The 19,330-nt window shown below is 42.1% G+C and overlaps 1 protein-coding gene across 3 annotated transcripts in view; it reads right to left on the bottom strand.

Annotated features, from left to right (window-relative positions):
• Window positions 1-19,330, bottom strand: part of sorl1 (sortilin-related receptor, L(DLR class) A repeats containing) — a 95,674-nt gene that overhangs the window by 19,260 nt on the left and 57,084 nt on the right. The window contains exons 11-38 of one of the 3 annotated variants that reach the window (XM_076734622.1): window positions 18,702-18,775; window positions 17,691-17,779; window positions 16,833-17,011; window positions 16,016-16,202; window positions 15,196-15,324; window positions 14,450-14,535; window positions 13,724-13,896; window positions 13,334-13,465; window positions 12,936-13,027; window positions 11,742-11,988; window positions 11,494-11,632; window positions 11,085-11,258; window positions 10,837-10,950; window positions 10,620-10,742; window positions 9,338-9,457; window positions 8,907-9,032; window positions 8,006-8,116; window positions 7,427-7,558; window positions 6,458-6,589; window positions 6,145-6,279; window positions 5,660-5,812; window positions 5,314-5,493; window positions 4,871-4,999; window positions 4,052-4,178; window positions 3,693-3,862; window positions 2,778-2,890; window positions 2,438-2,542; window positions 2,265-2,331 (exon numbers count right to left, since the gene is read on the bottom strand). In XM_076734622.1, the coding sequence (XP_076590737.1) occupies window positions 2,265-2,331; window positions 2,438-2,542; window positions 2,778-2,890; window positions 3,693-3,862; window positions 4,052-4,178; window positions 4,871-4,999; window positions 5,314-5,493; window positions 5,660-5,812; window positions 6,145-6,279; window positions 6,458-6,589; window positions 7,427-7,558; window positions 8,006-8,116; window positions 8,907-9,032; window positions 9,338-9,457; window positions 10,620-10,742; window positions 10,837-10,950; window positions 11,085-11,258; window positions 11,494-11,632; window positions 11,742-11,988; window positions 12,936-13,027; window positions 13,334-13,465; window positions 13,724-13,896; window positions 14,450-14,535; window positions 15,196-15,324; window positions 16,016-16,202; window positions 16,833-17,011; window positions 17,691-17,779; window positions 18,702-18,775 (3,738 nt within the window). The remainder of the gene's footprint in view (window positions 1-2,264; window positions 2,332-2,437; window positions 2,543-2,777; window positions 2,891-3,692; window positions 3,863-4,051; window positions 4,179-4,870; window positions 5,000-5,313; window positions 5,494-5,659; window positions 5,813-6,144; window positions 6,280-6,457; window positions 6,590-7,426; window positions 7,559-8,005; window positions 8,117-8,906; window positions 9,033-9,337; window positions 9,458-10,619; window positions 10,743-10,836; window positions 10,951-11,084; window positions 11,259-11,493; window positions 11,633-11,741; window positions 11,989-12,935; window positions 13,028-13,333; window positions 13,466-13,723; window positions 13,897-14,449; window positions 14,536-15,195; window positions 15,325-16,015; window positions 16,203-16,832; window positions 17,012-17,690; window positions 17,780-18,701; window positions 18,776-19,330) is intronic. The other 2 variants (XM_076734623.1, XM_076734624.1) reach the window with 2 other exon arrangements.

Here is a 19,330-nt window from a genome sequence, read left to right as displayed (position 1 = left end):
GCTTCATTTGGTGTCACGGCAAAGAGAAAAGAGCACAAAGCTGTTTGAAGGATTCAGCTTCCTTCACAAACACTGTCAGTCTCTACAAACACAACACGCTGACGGCTGTTGTCCGTTCTTGTGTCGTCATGATGCGTTCGAGGCCAAATGGTTGTGTGCACACATACGGCTGGGACAGGCTGAGTACAATGGTCACAATAAGACGACATGACAGTCATGCAGGGGGCCACTTTATCGATTTGGGAGCAAAAGAAACCACGCTGATAATGCAAATGTATTCAATGTACTTAATTATATGAACAGCAAGTGTACATCATCGCCAGTTCAGCCATTGCGGAGGTTAGCGCGTTCAATAATTTAGTTTTGCCCTTGATGGATGTTATAAAACTTGAAGTAGCACTGATAGGAAAAAGGTTCTCTGCTCCGGCTGCATGATGGCAGAAGTAAGAGACCTCTAAACCATCTGTGACCAAACTGCAGCTGCACCAACCAGAAAAAGTCCCATTTTTTAAAAAAAAATTGGTGTTTTTATCCTTCATTTGTCAGAATAAACCCAAACAACAAGAGACCTTTTAGCTTGCAGGTGCGAATCCTGATATGAATGAAGATATGAAATTATTGGACTGCAGGTCATTAATTGCAGATAGGTGAAGCATTATAATGATCTTAGCTGTGTTTCCTCCCCTCCTGATTCTACCAGAAGGCTTACCAGAGCAAAAAAAAAAAACACACACACACATATGTATGTATATGTAGCCAAAAAAATCTATATAGCCTAACAATGCATGGAAGGAGAGTTTAAACAACGACAGAAATGAGAGGAAGTACAAGTACACACAGGTTTCTGCCATCTTGTTTACTAACACAGGGCTGCAAAGTCAGTGGGTTTATATCCAAACACATACATCATGATATAGCAACGTGGTGTATGACAGAGTAAAAAAACAAACAAACAAACAAACAAAAAAAAACGCAAAAGGTTCAAGTAAACAATGCCAGTCACGGGATTCACACCTGCAAGCTAAAAGGTCTCCATTTCAAAGTCCAGAGCTCTAACCACTGCACCACTTCCTCACTTCATTGGCCAGAGAGTAAACCAGTAAAAATCAACAATGACATAGAAGCATTGACCAAAAAAAATAAAATAAAATAAAGGATGCATGGAAGAGGAATTTAAAATAACGACGAAGTTCATTTATGGGATATTTTCCTGCCTATCACCCAAAATATTAACCTACGAGAAACTACAAGGTAAGTTAGGACAAACTTTGCCACAAAGGAGATCTGTGCTGAACTGATTTGGTCTGCTTGTCTTGATCAGCGATTGGGTGCAGACACTTCAAGTTCAGTGGCTGAGAGAAAAGAAGGGTGGAGATTATGATCATACTAGAAAAACGCCGTTTTTTTACGCGCGTTCTTGGAGGACTTCATTACGGCGTAAAAGGCGTTTTTTTTTTTGCGCATTACGGTGTAAAAAAACGCTGTAAAATCTGAAAAAACTGCGTCTTTTACGCCGTAATGAAGTCGAAACGTGACTGAATGTGGCGTATTTCTGACAGAGACGGCTTGCCATAGTCCAGGGTGTCTGTGTTGTTTTTCGCGCATGCTGCCCTGAGCAACTTCCGGGCACTGAGCTGTCACTCACAAAACTCACTAGCCAATGGCAATGCACCCCTGAAAAAGCCCGTCCACGTGAGAGGTTTGTGTCAGAATCGCAAATAAAAACTCAGGGAGCGCAAACAAGAGAGCTGGCAGTGTGACTGCAAAGCTGACGGTGAGAGCAAAAATCTGAGCAGTGAGAAAGAAACAGAGGGAACGGTAAATAAAACCACATATTAACAAAACAGTAAAAGACCAATAGTTTACTCAATTGCACAAATAATTTGTTTGCAAGTTACAGTTTTACTTTTGAAATTTTTTTTTTTTTTGCTTCAGTGAGTTTTATTCTCTCTCAAAATTTTTTTGTTTGATATTGAACAAGTTTTGTTTGATTATTCTGACACAAATCTGATTCCATACACGTGGACGGCGGTTATGCGGTTAAGTTATTTTTGACGACTGCTGAAAACAGAAACGTCTGCACCACCTGAAATAGAGGCAGACAATCCCATCTGCAGTGTTCACATTCCAAGTGAAGCTGTAACAACTGTTTCACACAAGGGCACACCAGCACAAGCTGAAATACCTGCTTACCACCAGCAGGTGGCACTTTTGGAAAGGTTTTCAAAGCAGAGGGTGGTGACAGAGTTGGGAGAAGCACCCACCTTTCTTAGGGGTGATAGATTTAACTTCAGTCCAGTTGCCCACACCTCGACTGGTCACTGCTGCCACCTGGGAGGCAGCATTACAGAGACATCAACATTTAAACACATTGTTTGTATATGAAAACATCACAATGGTGTTAAAAAAAAAAACCCGGTGCATGTGTGTGCCTTACCTTGAACCTGTACTGAGTGTCTGGCTGCAGCTCCTTCACCTCAGTGTGGGTCGTGGTGCATTTCTGTGACGTCCAGTCCAGACCTCCTCGCTCAGTGTACTCAACCTGACATCACACATGCACAAAGACACACACACGCACACACGCACACACGCACATGGAGACGTACAGCAGCTGTCGTTAAGGCAGAAAGGTCGAACAGGAAATGCAGAGTCCATGAGCTTTTCTCACTGTGTGAGAGTGTGCCAGTTTCCTCAAGTAGGATAAACATGCAGAAAGTTTCTTTTACTGGCTAAAAATGAACATGTGAATCAGTTTTATGCAGGTGAGGAGGACTCACGATGTACTCTCGGATGAGGCCGTGTCCTTTGTCAGGAGGGCTCCAGGACACTTCCACTGTCCCATCCTCAGCGTTATCACAAGACAGCTGCAGGTTCCTGGGTGGGTCGGGCACTGCGGGACACCCAGATAGGGAGGAAAAAAAAGGATGGGATGAGAAACATCTACGAAACACACATTTTGAAATGCTCTTAAAGTAGCATAAGTATGTGAATCTGCAGTCTACGTGTGTGAAGTGTGAAGGGTTACAACTGACATTTCATTGTAAAACCCTGTGCTGTGACAGTAAATTAACTTTGATAAACTGATTCTGTTTAAAATATTAACTCCACCAGATCCCAAAGTGACGTTTTTAAATTCCTTCTTTTGTCCAAATCACAAACACGCGTAAATGACAGAGAAGCAGAAAGGCCTTAAATTCAAGTTGCTGAAACCTGAAAATGTGTGACATTTCAAAGTCATTGATTTGATTATTAATTATTTAATATTATAATATTTGAATATTTTTCCAGAAATGAGACATTGTGTTTCCTGAGAAGAGATGCAAACTATCAGGAAGGCCAGAAACTGTGCTTATCTTTAAGGTATAACTTCAGCAACAGTCAGAACACATTGGTCATACTGCAAACAACCCTCAATGCAACAAGGAGAAATATGCATAACCCCATCTGTGTGCTGACAACACGGACGTGATATGTGACAATTCTTCATTATATGGGCCTTAAACAGAATTTGTTTTGGTTAAATATTATCTGTGTTTATGGACCACATCTTCCCATGTTTTTGTTTCCAGGTGACTAATGAGGACAATTTTTGAAACTGGTCAAGCATTTTCCCTTCATTATATTTCTCTGGAAATTGTTTAGATGGGTATTTCTTGGAAACCTGTTTCCTGACATTAAACTGGAATACTCACATCCCTCCGGTGTCCTGACAGTGATCACCTCGTTGGTCTTGTGCAGCTTGCTGAGACACTGAGTGAGCACTTTGACGTGGTAAGTGGTGTCTGGTTTCAGCACGGTCAGTTTGTAGCTCGTCTTGTTGCTGTGAGTGTCCATAATGGTCCACTGCTGCGTGCCCACGAGCCTGAAGACAAAAACATGTGATCAGTGACATGAGACCCTCGGGACAAGATATGGTGCTGAGTTTTAAGAATAATCATAGCAACTGCGTATTTGAGTAGTAATGACGACTGACAACGGGCCATGATTTCTCAGTGTAGCAGTAAAATATGATGGTGCAACGTGTCAGAGCTGCAGGTCACTAATGGCTCACCTGTAGTAAATGAGGAAGTAGCAGGAGTCCAGAGGAAGGTTTTTGGGACGAGACCAGGTCAAGGTGATGGCACCAAAAAAGTCTGGAGTCCACTGGAGGTTCTGGACTTTATAGGCCAGAGTGTCCACTGGGAGAGACAAAGAGACATTCTGTGAAGATTATAATGTTTCAACCAGCTCAGCGGGAGAAAAAACAGCCAGCAGATGGCAGAATTCATTCAGAATACTAAATTCTATGTAAAAAGGTATTCTGGCTGAGTGAGTTCAACACAGTGCAACTGAACAAAGTACATGCAAATAGAAAAAACACAAGCAAATTAAGAAAATACACACGACACAACCAAATATACCAACACGCTGAGAGCACTCACAATGCAACCAGAAACAGAAACGTGCTGCAGGTGGCACAGATGATATTGGATTTGTTTCCAGGAGATGCAAGAACATGATGAACCAGGCTGGGACCTGGACGCCCTGCTGTTAACGTAGCCTTAGCCTTTTACCTATTATTAACCTTAACCTTAAATGTCAATAGCACGTTTCTGTATTTGGTTATATTGTGAGTATTTGCAGTGTATTTGTTATTCATGTTATTCAACTGATGAAGATGTTTTGGTTTTTTTTAATCTCCTTGTGTTTTGTCTATTTGCATGTGCTGAGCTCTCTCTGCCACTGTGGTGAATAATTAAAGCAGACATTGAAAGTGGACCTATCATTGTGGTGTGAGTGGTTCACATGACAGTTTCTTTTGAAAGCTCATATTACAGTCATACAACTTGCATGTCATTTAAGTGACTCTAACACGCTATTTGGGACCTACGGGTGCAGTTGTCCTCGTCGCTGTGGTCGGAGCAGTCCAGAAAGCCATCGCACCTCTCGCTATCCAGCACACAGGCCTCGCTGTCAGAGCAGCGAGTCCCATTGATGCAGAACAGAGGCCCACGAGTGGCTGGACACAGAGAAAGAGCTTTTACATTACCTGCATCTAAATATGCGGGACTACCACTATTTCTGCATGCAGTGATGTGGATAAAATGAATTGAGAATTACATCATTTAGATAGCTTTTTCCTTTTAGCCGACAAAACCAGAACAGATCTCAGTGGACTCTCAGTGGATCTTAAGGTCTAGCATGAATTCAGAATTTTGAAGGCTCGGTTCAGACTGTCACATTCAACAATTTTAGCACAACACAAGATCTTCTTCTTGGTTATTACTGTTCCTCTGTGCATGTGATGTATGCAGACAGTATGCAGAGACTCACGACAGTGGGCTTCATCAGAACCGTCCTGGCAGTGTAGCTGACCGTCACAGCGCTGCCAGTCGGGGATACAGTGGGGGGGTCGACGGCACAGGAACTGACCCCGAGTGCAACGGCCAGGGGCGGGCACGGGAGGAGGTGCCTGGGTGGGTACTGGAGGCAGCGTCACAGAGCTATTAGCTGCTGTCACGAAAACACACAATGTTACTGTGGAAATTCATATCTGTATTACTTGTTTTTTGCTTTTGTTCTTCTTTTCTCAACTAAAATTTACATCCCAATAAATGCATTCCTAATAAAACCCACATGTACACGACATGCAAACATGCAGGTAAGACAGAGGCGGTACCTGTGGGACATCCCAGCTCATCGCTGCCATCAGGACAGTCAGCGTAGCCGTCACACACCCAGGTGTTGATGATACAAGCTCCAGAGCCACAGTGGAAGCGGTTGGGGGCACACGTAGAGGGACCAGGGGCTACAGTGTGAGGAGTGACACCACCTGCAGGGGTGGATGTTCGAGTTGAACAGGCAGTACAACATGTATTTGCATGTGTGTCAGGCACAACAAATATTTTCCACCATATTTAGGGGACATATGTTAATGGTTGCCTTCAAAATACTAAATTATTATAAATTTATTTTCATTATTCATTCATTATAATTTTTGTAACTAACTGAGAGCTGACAGTGGTGGAAAACAGAGGACGTTGTGTCACATGGTGTGCTGTAACAGATTACAAAAGGGAGTTTGATGTCACCTATAGCAACACATCGACCTCAGTTCAGTTGCTTTGAACAAGCGAGTAGCCTCATCACAGACTGACTGTGTACCTGTGCACTGGGCCTCATCAGACCAGTCCCCGCAGTCATTCTCTCCATCACACTTCCACCACGTTGGAATACAGCGTCCATTTCTGCACTCATACTGGAAATACCTGGAGCAGCCTGGAACCTCAGTGGGAGCAGCTGCAACACACACAGTTACTATCAGATACTGCTGCTTAAGCATAACGGCACTTCCTCACTATTCAGAAAAATCAGCAAGAGAACAAAAGTAATGTCTTGTGTATCTGTCATTCATGCAGTACAGGTAGACTTGATCTGTCCATTCCTGAGCTCTTATGTAAAAACCTTTCCTCCTCACCACAGTTGGCTTCATCAGAGTAATCTCCGCAATCGTCCATGCCGTCACACTTCCACTCCAGGCTCACACACACTCCGTTGGCACATTGGAAGGTGTAGGCATCACACACTTTTCCAAACTCAGACGGTGTGGCTGAGAGAACACACACAGGCACATTAGTAAGTTCCACAAATCAAGACAACGAAAAAATGATGAACCAGAGTAAAAAAAGTAACAACGTTCTGCAGTAATGAAAATTTGGCTTTTCAATCTGCATTGAAAATATGCTATATGCTACAATGTGCTGCATGAAGGACACCTCATTTTCCCCTTATACAATTATCATAAACACAAGTAATAAACAAAATGATGTGATGCCTGTTCAAGAACTGGTAAACTGTGGTTCAGATTAGAATCCAGCAACATTTAGCAGAGGAACTTCAGGAAGGAGAGAGATACAAGACCAGACAAACTGATAGTACAGAAGTAGTTTTACAGCCAGGAAAACAGCAGCAGACAGAGGAGCTGTTACAGATTGTTGCTGTGTAAACAGATCCAAAACACCACGCTCCACTGACACACAAACCTGGTTTAATGAGTCCTTGTCAGTGTGCACAGGTGTGTGACACGCAGGGGAAGTGCAGCAGAAACACATCACCTTTTCATGTTAGCTGCTTTAGTCAGCATGGCTCTTTGAACAGCTAGGTTTTCATGAACGCCATTGGCTGATTTATAACGGGTTTGTGATTACTGCAGTTTCGGATCCTGTCCCTCATTCAAATGTCACAGATTATGGGAAGACTACGCACCTACACGCCCAAAGCCCAAACCCATCCCCACATGTCATACCATGGTGCGCTTGTGTCCAGACCTACTTTTAGAGTGACTTCTTTCTATAGTTTTCCAAGGATTGTGAAGTGTTACAAGCAGGGATTAGAGGATAAGAACCAAATGGACTCAAAGGGCTTTCTCAAATACAGTGTTCCTTACCACATCCAGCATACTCGGTGTCCTCATCTGATCCGTCTTCACAGTGTTTGATCCCGTCACAAACCAGGGACTGAAACAGACACTGGGCTCGGTTCTTACATACAAACTCCATGTAGCGAGTACACAGGGGGTCTGCGGGTGAAAGCAAGTAACATGACTCATCAACAAACAATGACTTCTTCCAACATTATACTTAAACTACCTGCTTTGCAGTTTATTAAACAGTCCACATACATTTAAACACGAGAGGTGTGTGTGGTACTTAATGAAGCACAGACTGATGTTCTGCAAGTGACGACAGAATAATAATTTTGTGACATGGCCTGTGGGGTTCAACAGGGCTCTATTCTTGGCCCATTCTTATTCACTCAAAATAGGTTATTGCTCTGTCATACTCTGGATTAATTTATTGGTAATTACGCTGTCCTTTTTTTTTTTTTTTTTTTGATTTTCAATAGCATAACTGGATCAGCATTCATTTTGATGTGATCTGTCACTAACCAATCATATTATTTACTACTCATTTGACTCCACATCTGATACTACAGTGGATTCCAGCAAATAAATAGGATCACTCACCACAGTTGTGCTCATCAGCACCGTCTGAACACTCCTGAATGCCGTTGCAGTGCGCAGTGGCTGGGAGGCAGGTGTGGTTGGAGCAGGAGAAGCCATTACACCGAGTTCCCCCTGGAAACACATGAATAATGCAAATAAAACATTTCTGCTTACAGAGAACCATTGCTTTTATGACTGTTCCTTAGTCACAGCTATTTATGACTGCTTCAATATCCAGCATTGTTATAAAATGTATGTATGAAATGTATTCATATGTATGACAGTTCATGAGCACAGCTAAAATTAAAAGTTAATGAGGTTTTGTTTTTGCTGTTAGTGTGAAAAAAAAGTCTGAAACAGGGAAGATTACACCTTCAAAGTTCACTGAAGTACAACAGAACAGCCCATTAAACGTACTCTGGAATCTGTAGAATTAACTGCATTAGAAACAGCCCCATTGCTTTGAATGCTCCCACACATAAACATTAATCAAATAAATGAGATGGTATTGATACTGTGTAACTGCACTGTGCATGGATGTCACATTCAACACTGTAATGGTCCAAGGTGCTGCATACTGTTTGGTTTTCGGAAATATCTTCTATTCGTCAGACAGACCTGTTCTTTTTAGCCCACATTACCACATGTGTGTGTATGTACATGTAACAATAATAATGCAGCATGCACACCACAATGTCTAATAATGATATCAGTGCTTTGCAATAATTCTGCACTTTCACTAGGATTGTATTTTCAGTGGGGCTGGTTGGCATGTTTCTTCTAAAATGATATGGTGAGTTCTACAAATGCATGCTGTCAGTACCTCAGAGCTGATTTTACGTTACATATTTTTATGTGGATGTGAGAAACACTCGCAAAGTGTGTCACAATGACACTACTGAGCATGTGTGTCTTAACTTACCACAATATTGGGGGTCTTCGTCAGAGTCATCCTGACAGTCATCATCACCGTCACACATCCAGCGCTGTGGTATACAGTGACCGGTGTGACACTGGAAGCTGTTGGCCTCACAGGTATGGTGGCCCACTAGGGACAAACAGAGAGAAATCAAAGGCTTGGAGAGGCTGGTAGGACAGAAAGGTGCTTCACAGATGGTTTTAACTGTAACACACACTTGATAATGAATAAATGTTAAGTATTTGCATAAGCATATGTATGTCCTTATTGCTGTAAATATATGCCGGGCACTGGATTTGCATTAAAATTGATGCATAAATAATAATATTATTTGAGTGGTTGTTCCTATAACTGTGGCAAAATGGTGTTTTTTTTCCAGCATAAATGCTTTATTTTCTAATGATGTATGATGTAGTCAGTAACACAGTCATCACCTGTGCAGTTGGCCTCATCTGACCAGTCTCTGCAGTCATTGTCTCCATCACAGCGCCATGCCTCACGGATACAAACACCTCGTGCACATGTAAACTCTCCCGTGCCACACTGGTGAGACTCTGAGAAATGCATCAACAATGTGGTTATACAATAAAAAAGAAACACTATTACTAACAACATTATTGTTCAGGTTAAAGAGAACCAAGAATCCAATAGAAATTTAGTATTGAATCAACGGCACACAGAAAAGGAAACAAGCGTAAACTAGGTTTTTAAGATATACACTACAAAATACAAGGCAACAACAAAACAGCAACCTGGTAAACTAGATGTGATCTGTGGAGTCTAACAGGGCTCTCTTCTTGGCCCAGAGATATTCTCCTGCTCTGGCTCATATACGTTGCATAAAAACACCTATAATAAGCCATTTCATTGTATTTCCATTACAAACCTATGTAATGTGGAACTGGGAATAGTTTAGAAAATCCTGTCAACAGCCAGTTATGCCTCCTTTAAACCTCTAACTGTCCTGACTGTGCACCCCTCCTCATGTCCAAAAGTGCATTCAGAGCTATAGCAGGAGTCGAGGAAGTGCCTTCATATTAGAGTCAGTCTTAAAGTGTCATTTTCATGCTTTACACTCGCACTTTTTCCCTCGCTATAATCCACAGTACAAAGGACGATAGACTCAAATGATGCAGCTGGCTGAGATCCTTGGAGCATTATCTGACAGTGAGTGAACTTTCTATGTGTAAGTCATAAAAGATTGTGCACTTGTGCTGTCTGCGGTTGAGCGGTTTTGTGAGAAGGAAAACTGACATAACTGACAGAAAAATCATTTACACTTAAATTCTGCTCATTTATTTTAGTCCTATTTTGCAATTCTTTGAATTCTGAGTCATACAGAAATCCTGCAGCACTGGCAGCTTAATGAGAAAGCTGCCAAGGGATTCAGTATGCAGTCAAATGTAGAGATGATAACACACACAATTCAGCCTCCTTTTACCAGCCTTTAGTTTATGCTAAAACTTGTAATGTACTTTTCTATCTTATAAATACATATCTTATCATTTCTTTATGATGCTTCATTTAGTTTTTGTTACACTAATTAGAACATTTCCTGCCAAATTTGATGGAACATTTTTCAGATAATGTTACATATCTACATTTTTCCTCTTATTATTATCTGTACGAATCATTAAAAACTCTGAAATAAAAGTGTTAACAGAGTGGATATTTGTCACTGTTAACATTATTACATAATACATTCTCCATACTTACCACAGTGCTCCTCATCACTGTTGTCTCCACAGTCGTCTTCATGGTCACACTTGAAGGCCAGGGGGATGCAGGAACCTGAGGCCACGCAGCGAAACTGGTTGGACGGGTCACATGTCGTAGTGGCTGCAAGTTGACAGGACATAAATAAGGACAAGCGTATACGCGTAGTTCTTTATGCAGAAACAGCTTTTGAACAGAGCTTTGGCTGAATACTTACGGCACTCCTGTTCATCACTCATGTCTCCACAGTCGTTGTCGCTGTCACACTTCCAGATGCTGCTGATGCAGCGTCCGTTAGAGCAGCGGTACTGGTTGGGCAAACAGCTGTGCTCTGATTGGAAGAAGGAAAGGAAGCCATGCAAAATTAGTCAGATATGGATTGAGGCCTCATTTCCAACAGAGACAAGATCATATATTTTACAGCACAAGTTCATGGTGATTGTGCAGCATGTGCTTTTGACTCACCAGTCTTGACACAGGTGTTGTTTTGGAGCTGGTAGCCGGTGGGACACTGGCACTGCAGCTCTCCGCTGGGCATGGTTACAGTCGGGGCACCGTCTGGGCACACGCAGGTGTGTCTGTGGCCGGGCTGTGGCAGACACAGCAGGCTGCACGGCTGGTCGGCACAGGCATTTTGGCCTGGTGGACAACAGATTGGGCCTCAGTTTGAGCATGAATAGTTTTGAAACTGTCTAATTAGTAATCCTGATGGGTCACTTCCACTTGTAATCTACTGTTTCCTTTTAGCTTTTCTTTCTTTTTTTTTTAACTTTGTGTCTGAAACAGAAACAGACGCAGTTACTGAAAATAATATTTCACTGATTCCGCTAAGCTGTCAAACTTTCTGGACATGACTGCACTCTCTGTTCCTCACCTCTGTTCTTCCCCTTATAGAAGATCTTGAGGTCCATGACCCCAGTCAGTCTGCCAACAATCAGCTCATTACTCTGGGAACCAGCTTTTGGAGCTTTGAAGATCCCCATTCTGGACCAGTCATCCCAGTACAGATCATTCTAAAAACAGCATTCAACACAATCAGGACTGACACATTGCATCCAGCCTTTCTCTGATACAAGTCAAGGGGTATTTTAAACTGAACAAGTATTTCTTATTCAGTCTCACCTTGAAAACAGCAATGGCGTACGGATGGGGCAGCCCCTCCATAAGAACGCTCCTCTGGCCCCCCATGAAGTCAGCCCTCTCGATGCGGTCACTGTAGGCTTCAGTCCAGTACAGCCAGTGGTCGTCAGCTGTGATCCCATTGGGCCAGCGGACGCCCTCAGATACAATGCAGGACACATTGGTTCCATCCATGTAGCTCCGGTAAACACCAGCTGCTCGGTCACCCCAGTCAGTCCAGAACATCAGGCTGTGGGACACGTACAGTGGGAATTGAAACGTTTCACTAAGTTTAGTCACCATCGAAAACTGATGTATAACTTAGTTGTTATTATGGGAAAAGAACACATCTAATGAAGTAAACATTAACAAGGACACTTTAAACTGTCTATTAGAAATTACTAATGAACTCTGTAAAAGGGGTCTCCAAGTCCTACAAGTGTTAACAGTAATTTGATAATTCATGTAATATATTGTGATGGAGATTCATCACATATTTGATCACAGGCTGTACAATGTCAGATACATACACTCTGCCTGGTACCTTCCTCCTTATAAATACAAGAGAGACTGAATATGAAAATGGCCTTTTTGTTCTTACTAAAATCCAGACAGCTGAAAAAGAGGAAGCAAGTACAGTGAGACAGACAGAATTTCATTTTCTGGAGAAAAAAAAAAAAGGGAAAAAGGGACAAATCAAATCAACAAAGGGAATGAAGGAGAACAGCTGAACTCATCTTGAATAAAAGCAGAACCATATTTGCAGAAGTGAAAGCAACTCTTTGTGAGGGTGCATGGGGGTGAGTGTGTGAATTTCACACACAGAGCATGTGAGGGCATTTTTGGAAAGTGTGTGTGTGTGTGTGTGTGTGTGTGTGTGTGTGTGTGTGTGTGTGTGTGTATGTGTGTGTGTATGTATGTGTGTGTGTGTGTGTGTGTGTGTGTGTGTGTGTGTGTGTGTGTGTTTGTGTGCGCGCGTGACTGTCTGGTCATCCCTTCTTCTAAGGGCTGTTAGAGGGTTGATGGTAGAGCTACTGTTGGTCTTGATAATGGCTGGAGTTAGCAATAAAGATCTAGAGGTTAAAGCCACAATTCATAATTTGTCTGACCACAACAACGTAAATGAAAAGATGTGTCAGCTTTAGAATGATACAAGGTACAGAATTACAAACGTGTGCTTGTATGTACATGAGTTACCTCTCTCCAGGCAGCAGAACCAAAGCTCGGGGATGTTCCAGGACAGAAGAGTTGAGCAGAGTGTGACGTAGGTCGCCATCAGGGTTAGACACCTTCAAACACAAAGACGTGACACATTGTAGAGGTTGATAAGATTCAGTTTAAGACCTCTGATAAACTCTGGACGGCAGAATGAAATCAACTAATGTTATCACATTATAGGTTTGTGTGAAAAGCAGTATTTTGAAAGTAAAATATCTAAATGATATTTTCAAGTGAAGACTTGTTTACAGTTAGCCGGATTAAGGCCAAGAGTTTCTGGAATGAATTCCTTTTCTTACAAGTCTGAATAGGCAGATTATTGAGAAACACACACACACACACACACACACACACACACACACACAACACTTCTATACCTCAATCTTCTGCGCTCCAGCGTCAACCCAGTACAGCAGCCTACTGATGGGGTCAAAGGTCAGAGCCTCCACATTCTGCAGATCTTTCCTCACCACAACCTCCTGACCTGTACTGCCGTTCAGACACAGCCGCTGCAGGTGAGAGGAAGAAGACAGGTAAACCTTGGTGAGCATACTGAAATCAAATGAGACTATTATGGTAAAATTCAGAACACTGAGCATCTCATTAGTGAGCAAAAAGTCAGCTTGTGTGTAAAAATGAGCTCCTCTCTGCGCTCAAACCAACAAGTCCTGTTCCACTTGTGTTTGGACACTAAACAAACTGTTGAATCATTCGAGGCAAAGAAAATCTACTGTTCTTCTTGCCCCCAAGTGGAAATCCTCACTAACCTGTATGGTGTCCAGTGAGATGTCAGCCCAGTACAGGCAGTTCCTGTCATAGTCAAAGTCCAGAGCCACGGCCTCCCTGAGGCCGGCCAGAGGCAGGGCCTGGTCTGTGCCTGTGGCCAGGTCATAGCGATGGATGGAGTTCCTCACGGCGTACAGGATGAACTCATTACTCTCTGAAAGAGCACAGGAGACACGGCTGATGGGAAAAGACACTTAGATACAAACCCGGTGTACGTAACAGTCACATGACACTGTACTGGCATGATTATGAGTCTCCATCTATCTGCATACCAAACCAAGCTTGGAAAAGAAAAAATAATCTCACAGATTTCAACTTCTTTCATTGATGATGTGAATGTTTTTCAAATATAAACTTCTCTATGAAAGAAACAATTCATAGAGGGACATTTTCCAGATCATTTTATGCCTTTTTCATAAAAATTCATAGTTCTTACTCCCAAACATTTCAGCGGCAGAGGTCAATTTTTAATAAGATATAGAGTTCCTGACTTGTGTAACTCACGAGTGAAAAGTTACCCATGAGAATGCTTATGTAACTGATACAAAAAAAAAACAAAAAAACAAAAAAACTGATGTAACAAAGTTTACAGTACAAAGAAACAGTTTACAAGAAAGAAACTGCAAATAACAAGTTAAAGCTACCATATACTGCTGTATAGACTGTTTTAAGTTATTATTCAACACCAAAGATTTCAAAAAGTTCACCTCCGACAGGACAAGGCAGCATTTCTCCATCCAGTCTGGACTCCACATCTCCTCCACTACAGCTGTCGCCTGACACCTTCCTGTACCTGCAGGAGACACAACAAAAATGTTTCTTCAGTTCAAACACTTGGTGGTGCTCTCACCAAACACATCCACCGATGGCGACAGCGTTCCTCTCTCCGTGGCAGTCAGACAGCAAATAGAGCAAAGGCTGGACTGCGTTCTAGGCAATTCTCAGGAAACGATAAACGAAAATGATGAATGGTTAAGAATGGAGGTCCTAATTATTATGTTTTAAGCACCAAGTAAGGGGAACAAAATTTAGCTCATTGTCCACAATGTGACCACATAAAACTCAAAGATTCAAAAGAAAAACCAGGAACAGATTACTGGGATTTATCAAGCAAGGAAATATGACTTTTTTTGACCTGAAGCTCAGCTTTTATTCTCACCTCCGTTACTTTGCCAAGTCCAACAGTCTTATGACAAAAATGAATATAAATAAAAAATGTTGCCACATAGGCGTCCATCCATCTAGGTTTGATCAAATTAGAGTCCATGACAGTTCTGAGAGGTCAGTGACTTGAAAATATTGAGCAAAACCTGAGAATAGGTCAATAAAACACATTTACTGCTTGAAATGAATCCAGTAATGCTGCAGATGCCCAACATTATGCTAATAAAGCACACAAACGAATCCCAGGCTGCACATTGCTGCACTTCAAAGTCAGACAATAGAAGCTTACCCTTTGCTGCGGCGATAGGTGGTACCGACAGGACATGGCACTGGAGGAGCATAGAGGTCACCTAAGAACTCAGGGTCAGGCACACACACCTGCAGAGACAGGTCTTCACTCAGCTTGAAGCCGTAGTCACTGGACAGAGGAGGAGGGGGAGGAGGAGGAGGAGGAGGGGGGAGAGGAAAGGTTGGGGAAGTAAACACAGAGAGAGAAAACACAGTCAGTTAGCTTCTGCGCTGTGATGAATGACAGCACCTGATGTGCATTTTAAAACAGACTAATTGTAAGTGGTGATGGGAGCTCCAGGAGCAATACAAATGTGCACAGGAGCCTTAAACGAACATACTGATTTGAGAGTATTAAAATTTCATGAACACTCAAAAATCAGCCAGCCAGGGCCAATGACACAGCTCCCGCTCATTTTCAACTCCTGCGTCTTTTCAAATAAGTCAGTCCATTGCGGTGTGGGAGGACGAGCTTCATCTTATCTTAAAAAGCTTTTTACCGATTAACAACAAATTGAATGACGATATTAAATATAAATATATAAACAAAAATGTGGAAGAAAAAACCTTTTACTAGTGACTTGTAAACAGAAATGGCTACAGATGTGAGTAAATGACAGTTTGGTCTTTTTTTTAAATAATATTCAATCAAATGAATTTGTTACAGATGAACTCCAACTTAACAATTCAAAGATTATCAAAGGAACAGGACACACTTGAGTTCTGTCTGTAATATCACAGCAACAGAACACATACTACTCAACACGCTAAATATATATGCGAGGTATTTTTGTTATTATGGGGTATTTTATGTTCCTAACCATTCATAGTCCTGGCGTGTGCAGGAGCAGTTAGAGATGGTGACGGGCCGGTCGAACTCCTCTCCGTTGAAACACGTAGCGTGGGGGGCTCGCCTCTTAAACGTGATCTCTCTGCCCAACAGACACTCGTTACCGTGCTCATCTGATGGAGACCAGCGCTTGTAGTCGGCCTCAGAACACGGCACACCTGGAGAAAAAACAGAAGACAGCTATAGACATTTGACATTGACTCTGAGCTGCTGGCTAATGTTCCCGGTGGTCCATTTCTCAATTGGTCTTCAATTTCTTTCTCCTGCAGCTCTGAAGAGGACTTCCGAGTGATGACACACTCCATCTGGAAGCCTTAGTTGAAAGGCACACAGCTCTTAGAAACACCTGAGCTTACATCTCTCTCCTTTTCTGAGCCAGCTAGTATAGATTTAGCCATATTACACATAATCATCCACCACGTCCTTTCAATATTTATTTCCCTGACACTATTTGTATTGTTTACAATCTACAGAGCATTGACTTGTATATATATATATTTTTATGTGGTTGGTTATTGGTCGTCCTTGGTCTTAGTCTTTATGTCTATTCCTGTGTAAGAACAAACAAGAGCACTGTAAAAAATGAAGTCAGATTCTTTACTAACTGCACAATACTTGTATGCAGCACAACTGCCACATACTTGGTTAATAAAGCTGATTCTATATTTAATATAACAGCAATAAAATAATAATTCAAAAATCAGAAATTATAAATAGCTGTTGTTGCTAAGAGCTGAGGATCGCTCTTAGCTCTCTACGCTCTCCCTCCCTCTCACTCTCCAACCTACCCAGAACGTCAGAGGTGTTGACCTGCAGGATGAGCCAGCTGTGCCTCTGGTCGGCATAGGAGCCGAAAATGGTGAAGATGGTGCTCTTTTCCCCAGGTTCAGTCAGCAGCTGGTACACATACACCTCCCTGTCTGAGAACTGAAAGTTGGTCCACGTCTCGCCTTCATTGGTGCTGAACCTGACAAGGACATGGCCAGTATTTAACCCAGTGTTTTATTAAGCAACAATGTTTTTCAGCTGGGTCTTTGACAGCCTGCATCTATTCTTTTTAATAAATCAGTTGCCAGAATTTTTTTTCTTCTGTCGCCTACACACTCATGTTTTCATTTTGAGAGAGGAAAGAGGGAGATACCATCATCAGGAAAAAAAAAACCCATCTACTGGATGGCGTACATATGTGTGTATGAAGGCAAAACCAGGTTAGGGAGTAACCAGGGTAAGGAAACGGAATTCTCTCTGCATGTGAACGAGGTCAGCTGCTTTCACATCAATATACTGTATCACCCTCCCATGAATACCAATAGCCTTTGATGATGCTGTTGGCACAGAGGCGTTTTATGTTACCTCTGTTTACTGAGGAAGGTTTGTTTACTTTTTCCCCACAACAAGCTGCCTCTCGTTCACACAATCTGCTCCTGCTGATTAATGAGCACATCCACTGGGGCAGGTGCCGTTTATGTGCTTCACTCCCCAGCGTTGTAAATGGAGGCCTTCCAGTCACAAAGCAGCCTCGCAGGGTTTTACGTTTGAAACCGTTAATTAAGGTGGAACCAAATGAACAATAGATCAAGATTCTGGGCTCAAATCTGGTCCTTTTCTATCCCGGAGAAACATTTAAACGGGACATTTGGACTTACTTGAGATGTGTGGTGGCGCCTCCTTGTGCGATAGCCATCAGAATACCACCATGGTCTCCCCATGTGTAGAAATGTGGGCCTGCCAGTGCCTGGACAACAGAGTACGTCCAGTGAACCATCAGAACATAATGCACACCAGAATTAGCTGAATGAGGCAGGTAGCAACATTTGACGCAATCCCTGAGACAGAGCACAGTGCATTGTGAACTGTGCAGCACTGAAAGTGTGTTTGATTTGATAGAAGGGCTGGATTACACTGAAAATATTGATAGTTTTATTGGTAATATTTCATGTTCACTCTTCCCTGAGAGAGATGTGGCTTCACTCTCTACCAAGAGGTCAAAGTGTCCATTTCATTGGGTCTTTCAAGTCCAGCAAACTACACTCTCTTGTACATTTACATCTTTAGTTTGAGTGAAGCATTCAAGCAAACTGGTCATTTAGAAACTAGAAGATGTGAAGCTGCTTGGAAACTCCCAAACTCATGACACTGAGTCAATACAAAAGGTTTGATGTCTAGTAGATACATCTGCAAGGACAAAGCTCTTTGACCATCATTTACATACGGTTATCTAACTGCAACATGTTTTCAGTATTACCAGCAGCTGAACAAAGCAGAATGTGGAGTTGAATCCTCAAGGTCTAAAATCATTTAAAGCTGCAGCTCATTTATATTTTCATATTAACAACGAGTCCAAAGGCTACAGCTCATGGTTCTCTCGGCTCTATGGCTTATTCTAGTGTTTTACAGCTCAGTGTTTTGTACTGTTTTCAGTGAAGAAATGAGACCTACTTATCAATCAATAATGCACAGCATCAATGACTATTTGTAGATGCATTTTGAAGAAATGGTCAGTCCAAGTGAGCAGTGCACAAAGCTTCATAATGCCTGGGTACATATAGAGGCACTGACATGAAATTCGTCGTGACGTGTTGAAAACTCTTTGACACACAAGCAGCTTTTGTAAAAGCTGTGTTTTTCTTGTCATTTGTGTCAGATTTTGTACTGACCTCCTTCCATCGAGCTCCAGCGCTGCTGGATACATACACATTAGGCTTGTTGGCCAAGTTCCTGCCAACAGATCCTGCAACCAGAGGACAAAAAGGCATTTTACACCCACACATTACAGGGGTTTTCCCTGAATATTACAGACTTGATGTGACCACTGTTTTTGCTTTCATATATGGAAAATGTGTAACCCAAGAACTGAAACCATAGCATTCTGTATCTTTTCATGCATGTGGCCTTTGTATGCACTGAAAAATACTTTCCTCTGACAGTATGTTGTTAGAAATCAGCAGGAATGATCTGCTCAGAGGATTCACAAAGAAACTTAATGAAATCAAACATGCTGAAATGGAAACTCAACTACCAATTTTTTTCACTTTCAGAAAACTAACAAGATGAAGAGCCAACTGCCGTGTCAGTGGACTTGTGAGGCCATGATGAGCACTGTAAAGTAAATCAAACTGTGAAACAGATACAAGATGACGTCCACAGTTTGTTTCTGATCCTTCGCATTCATGGTGCAGTGCAGTAAGTGGGGGTGAGGGTGGTGGTAGACCAAAGGTCTTTGGTGACCTTTATCAAATGGGATCTTCATGTAGAAAGCATGAAAGTGTAAAGAAATGTGTTCAGT

The sequence above is a fragment of the Chaetodon auriga genome, chromosome 7 (genome assembly GCF_051107435.1).
Source record: "Chaetodon auriga isolate fChaAug3 chromosome 7, fChaAug3.hap1, whole genome shotgun sequence".
NCBI lineage: Eukaryota > Metazoa > Chordata > Actinopteri > Chaetodontiformes > Chaetodontidae > Chaetodon > Chaetodon auriga.
This window is presented reverse-complemented; position numbering and strand designations above follow the sequence as displayed.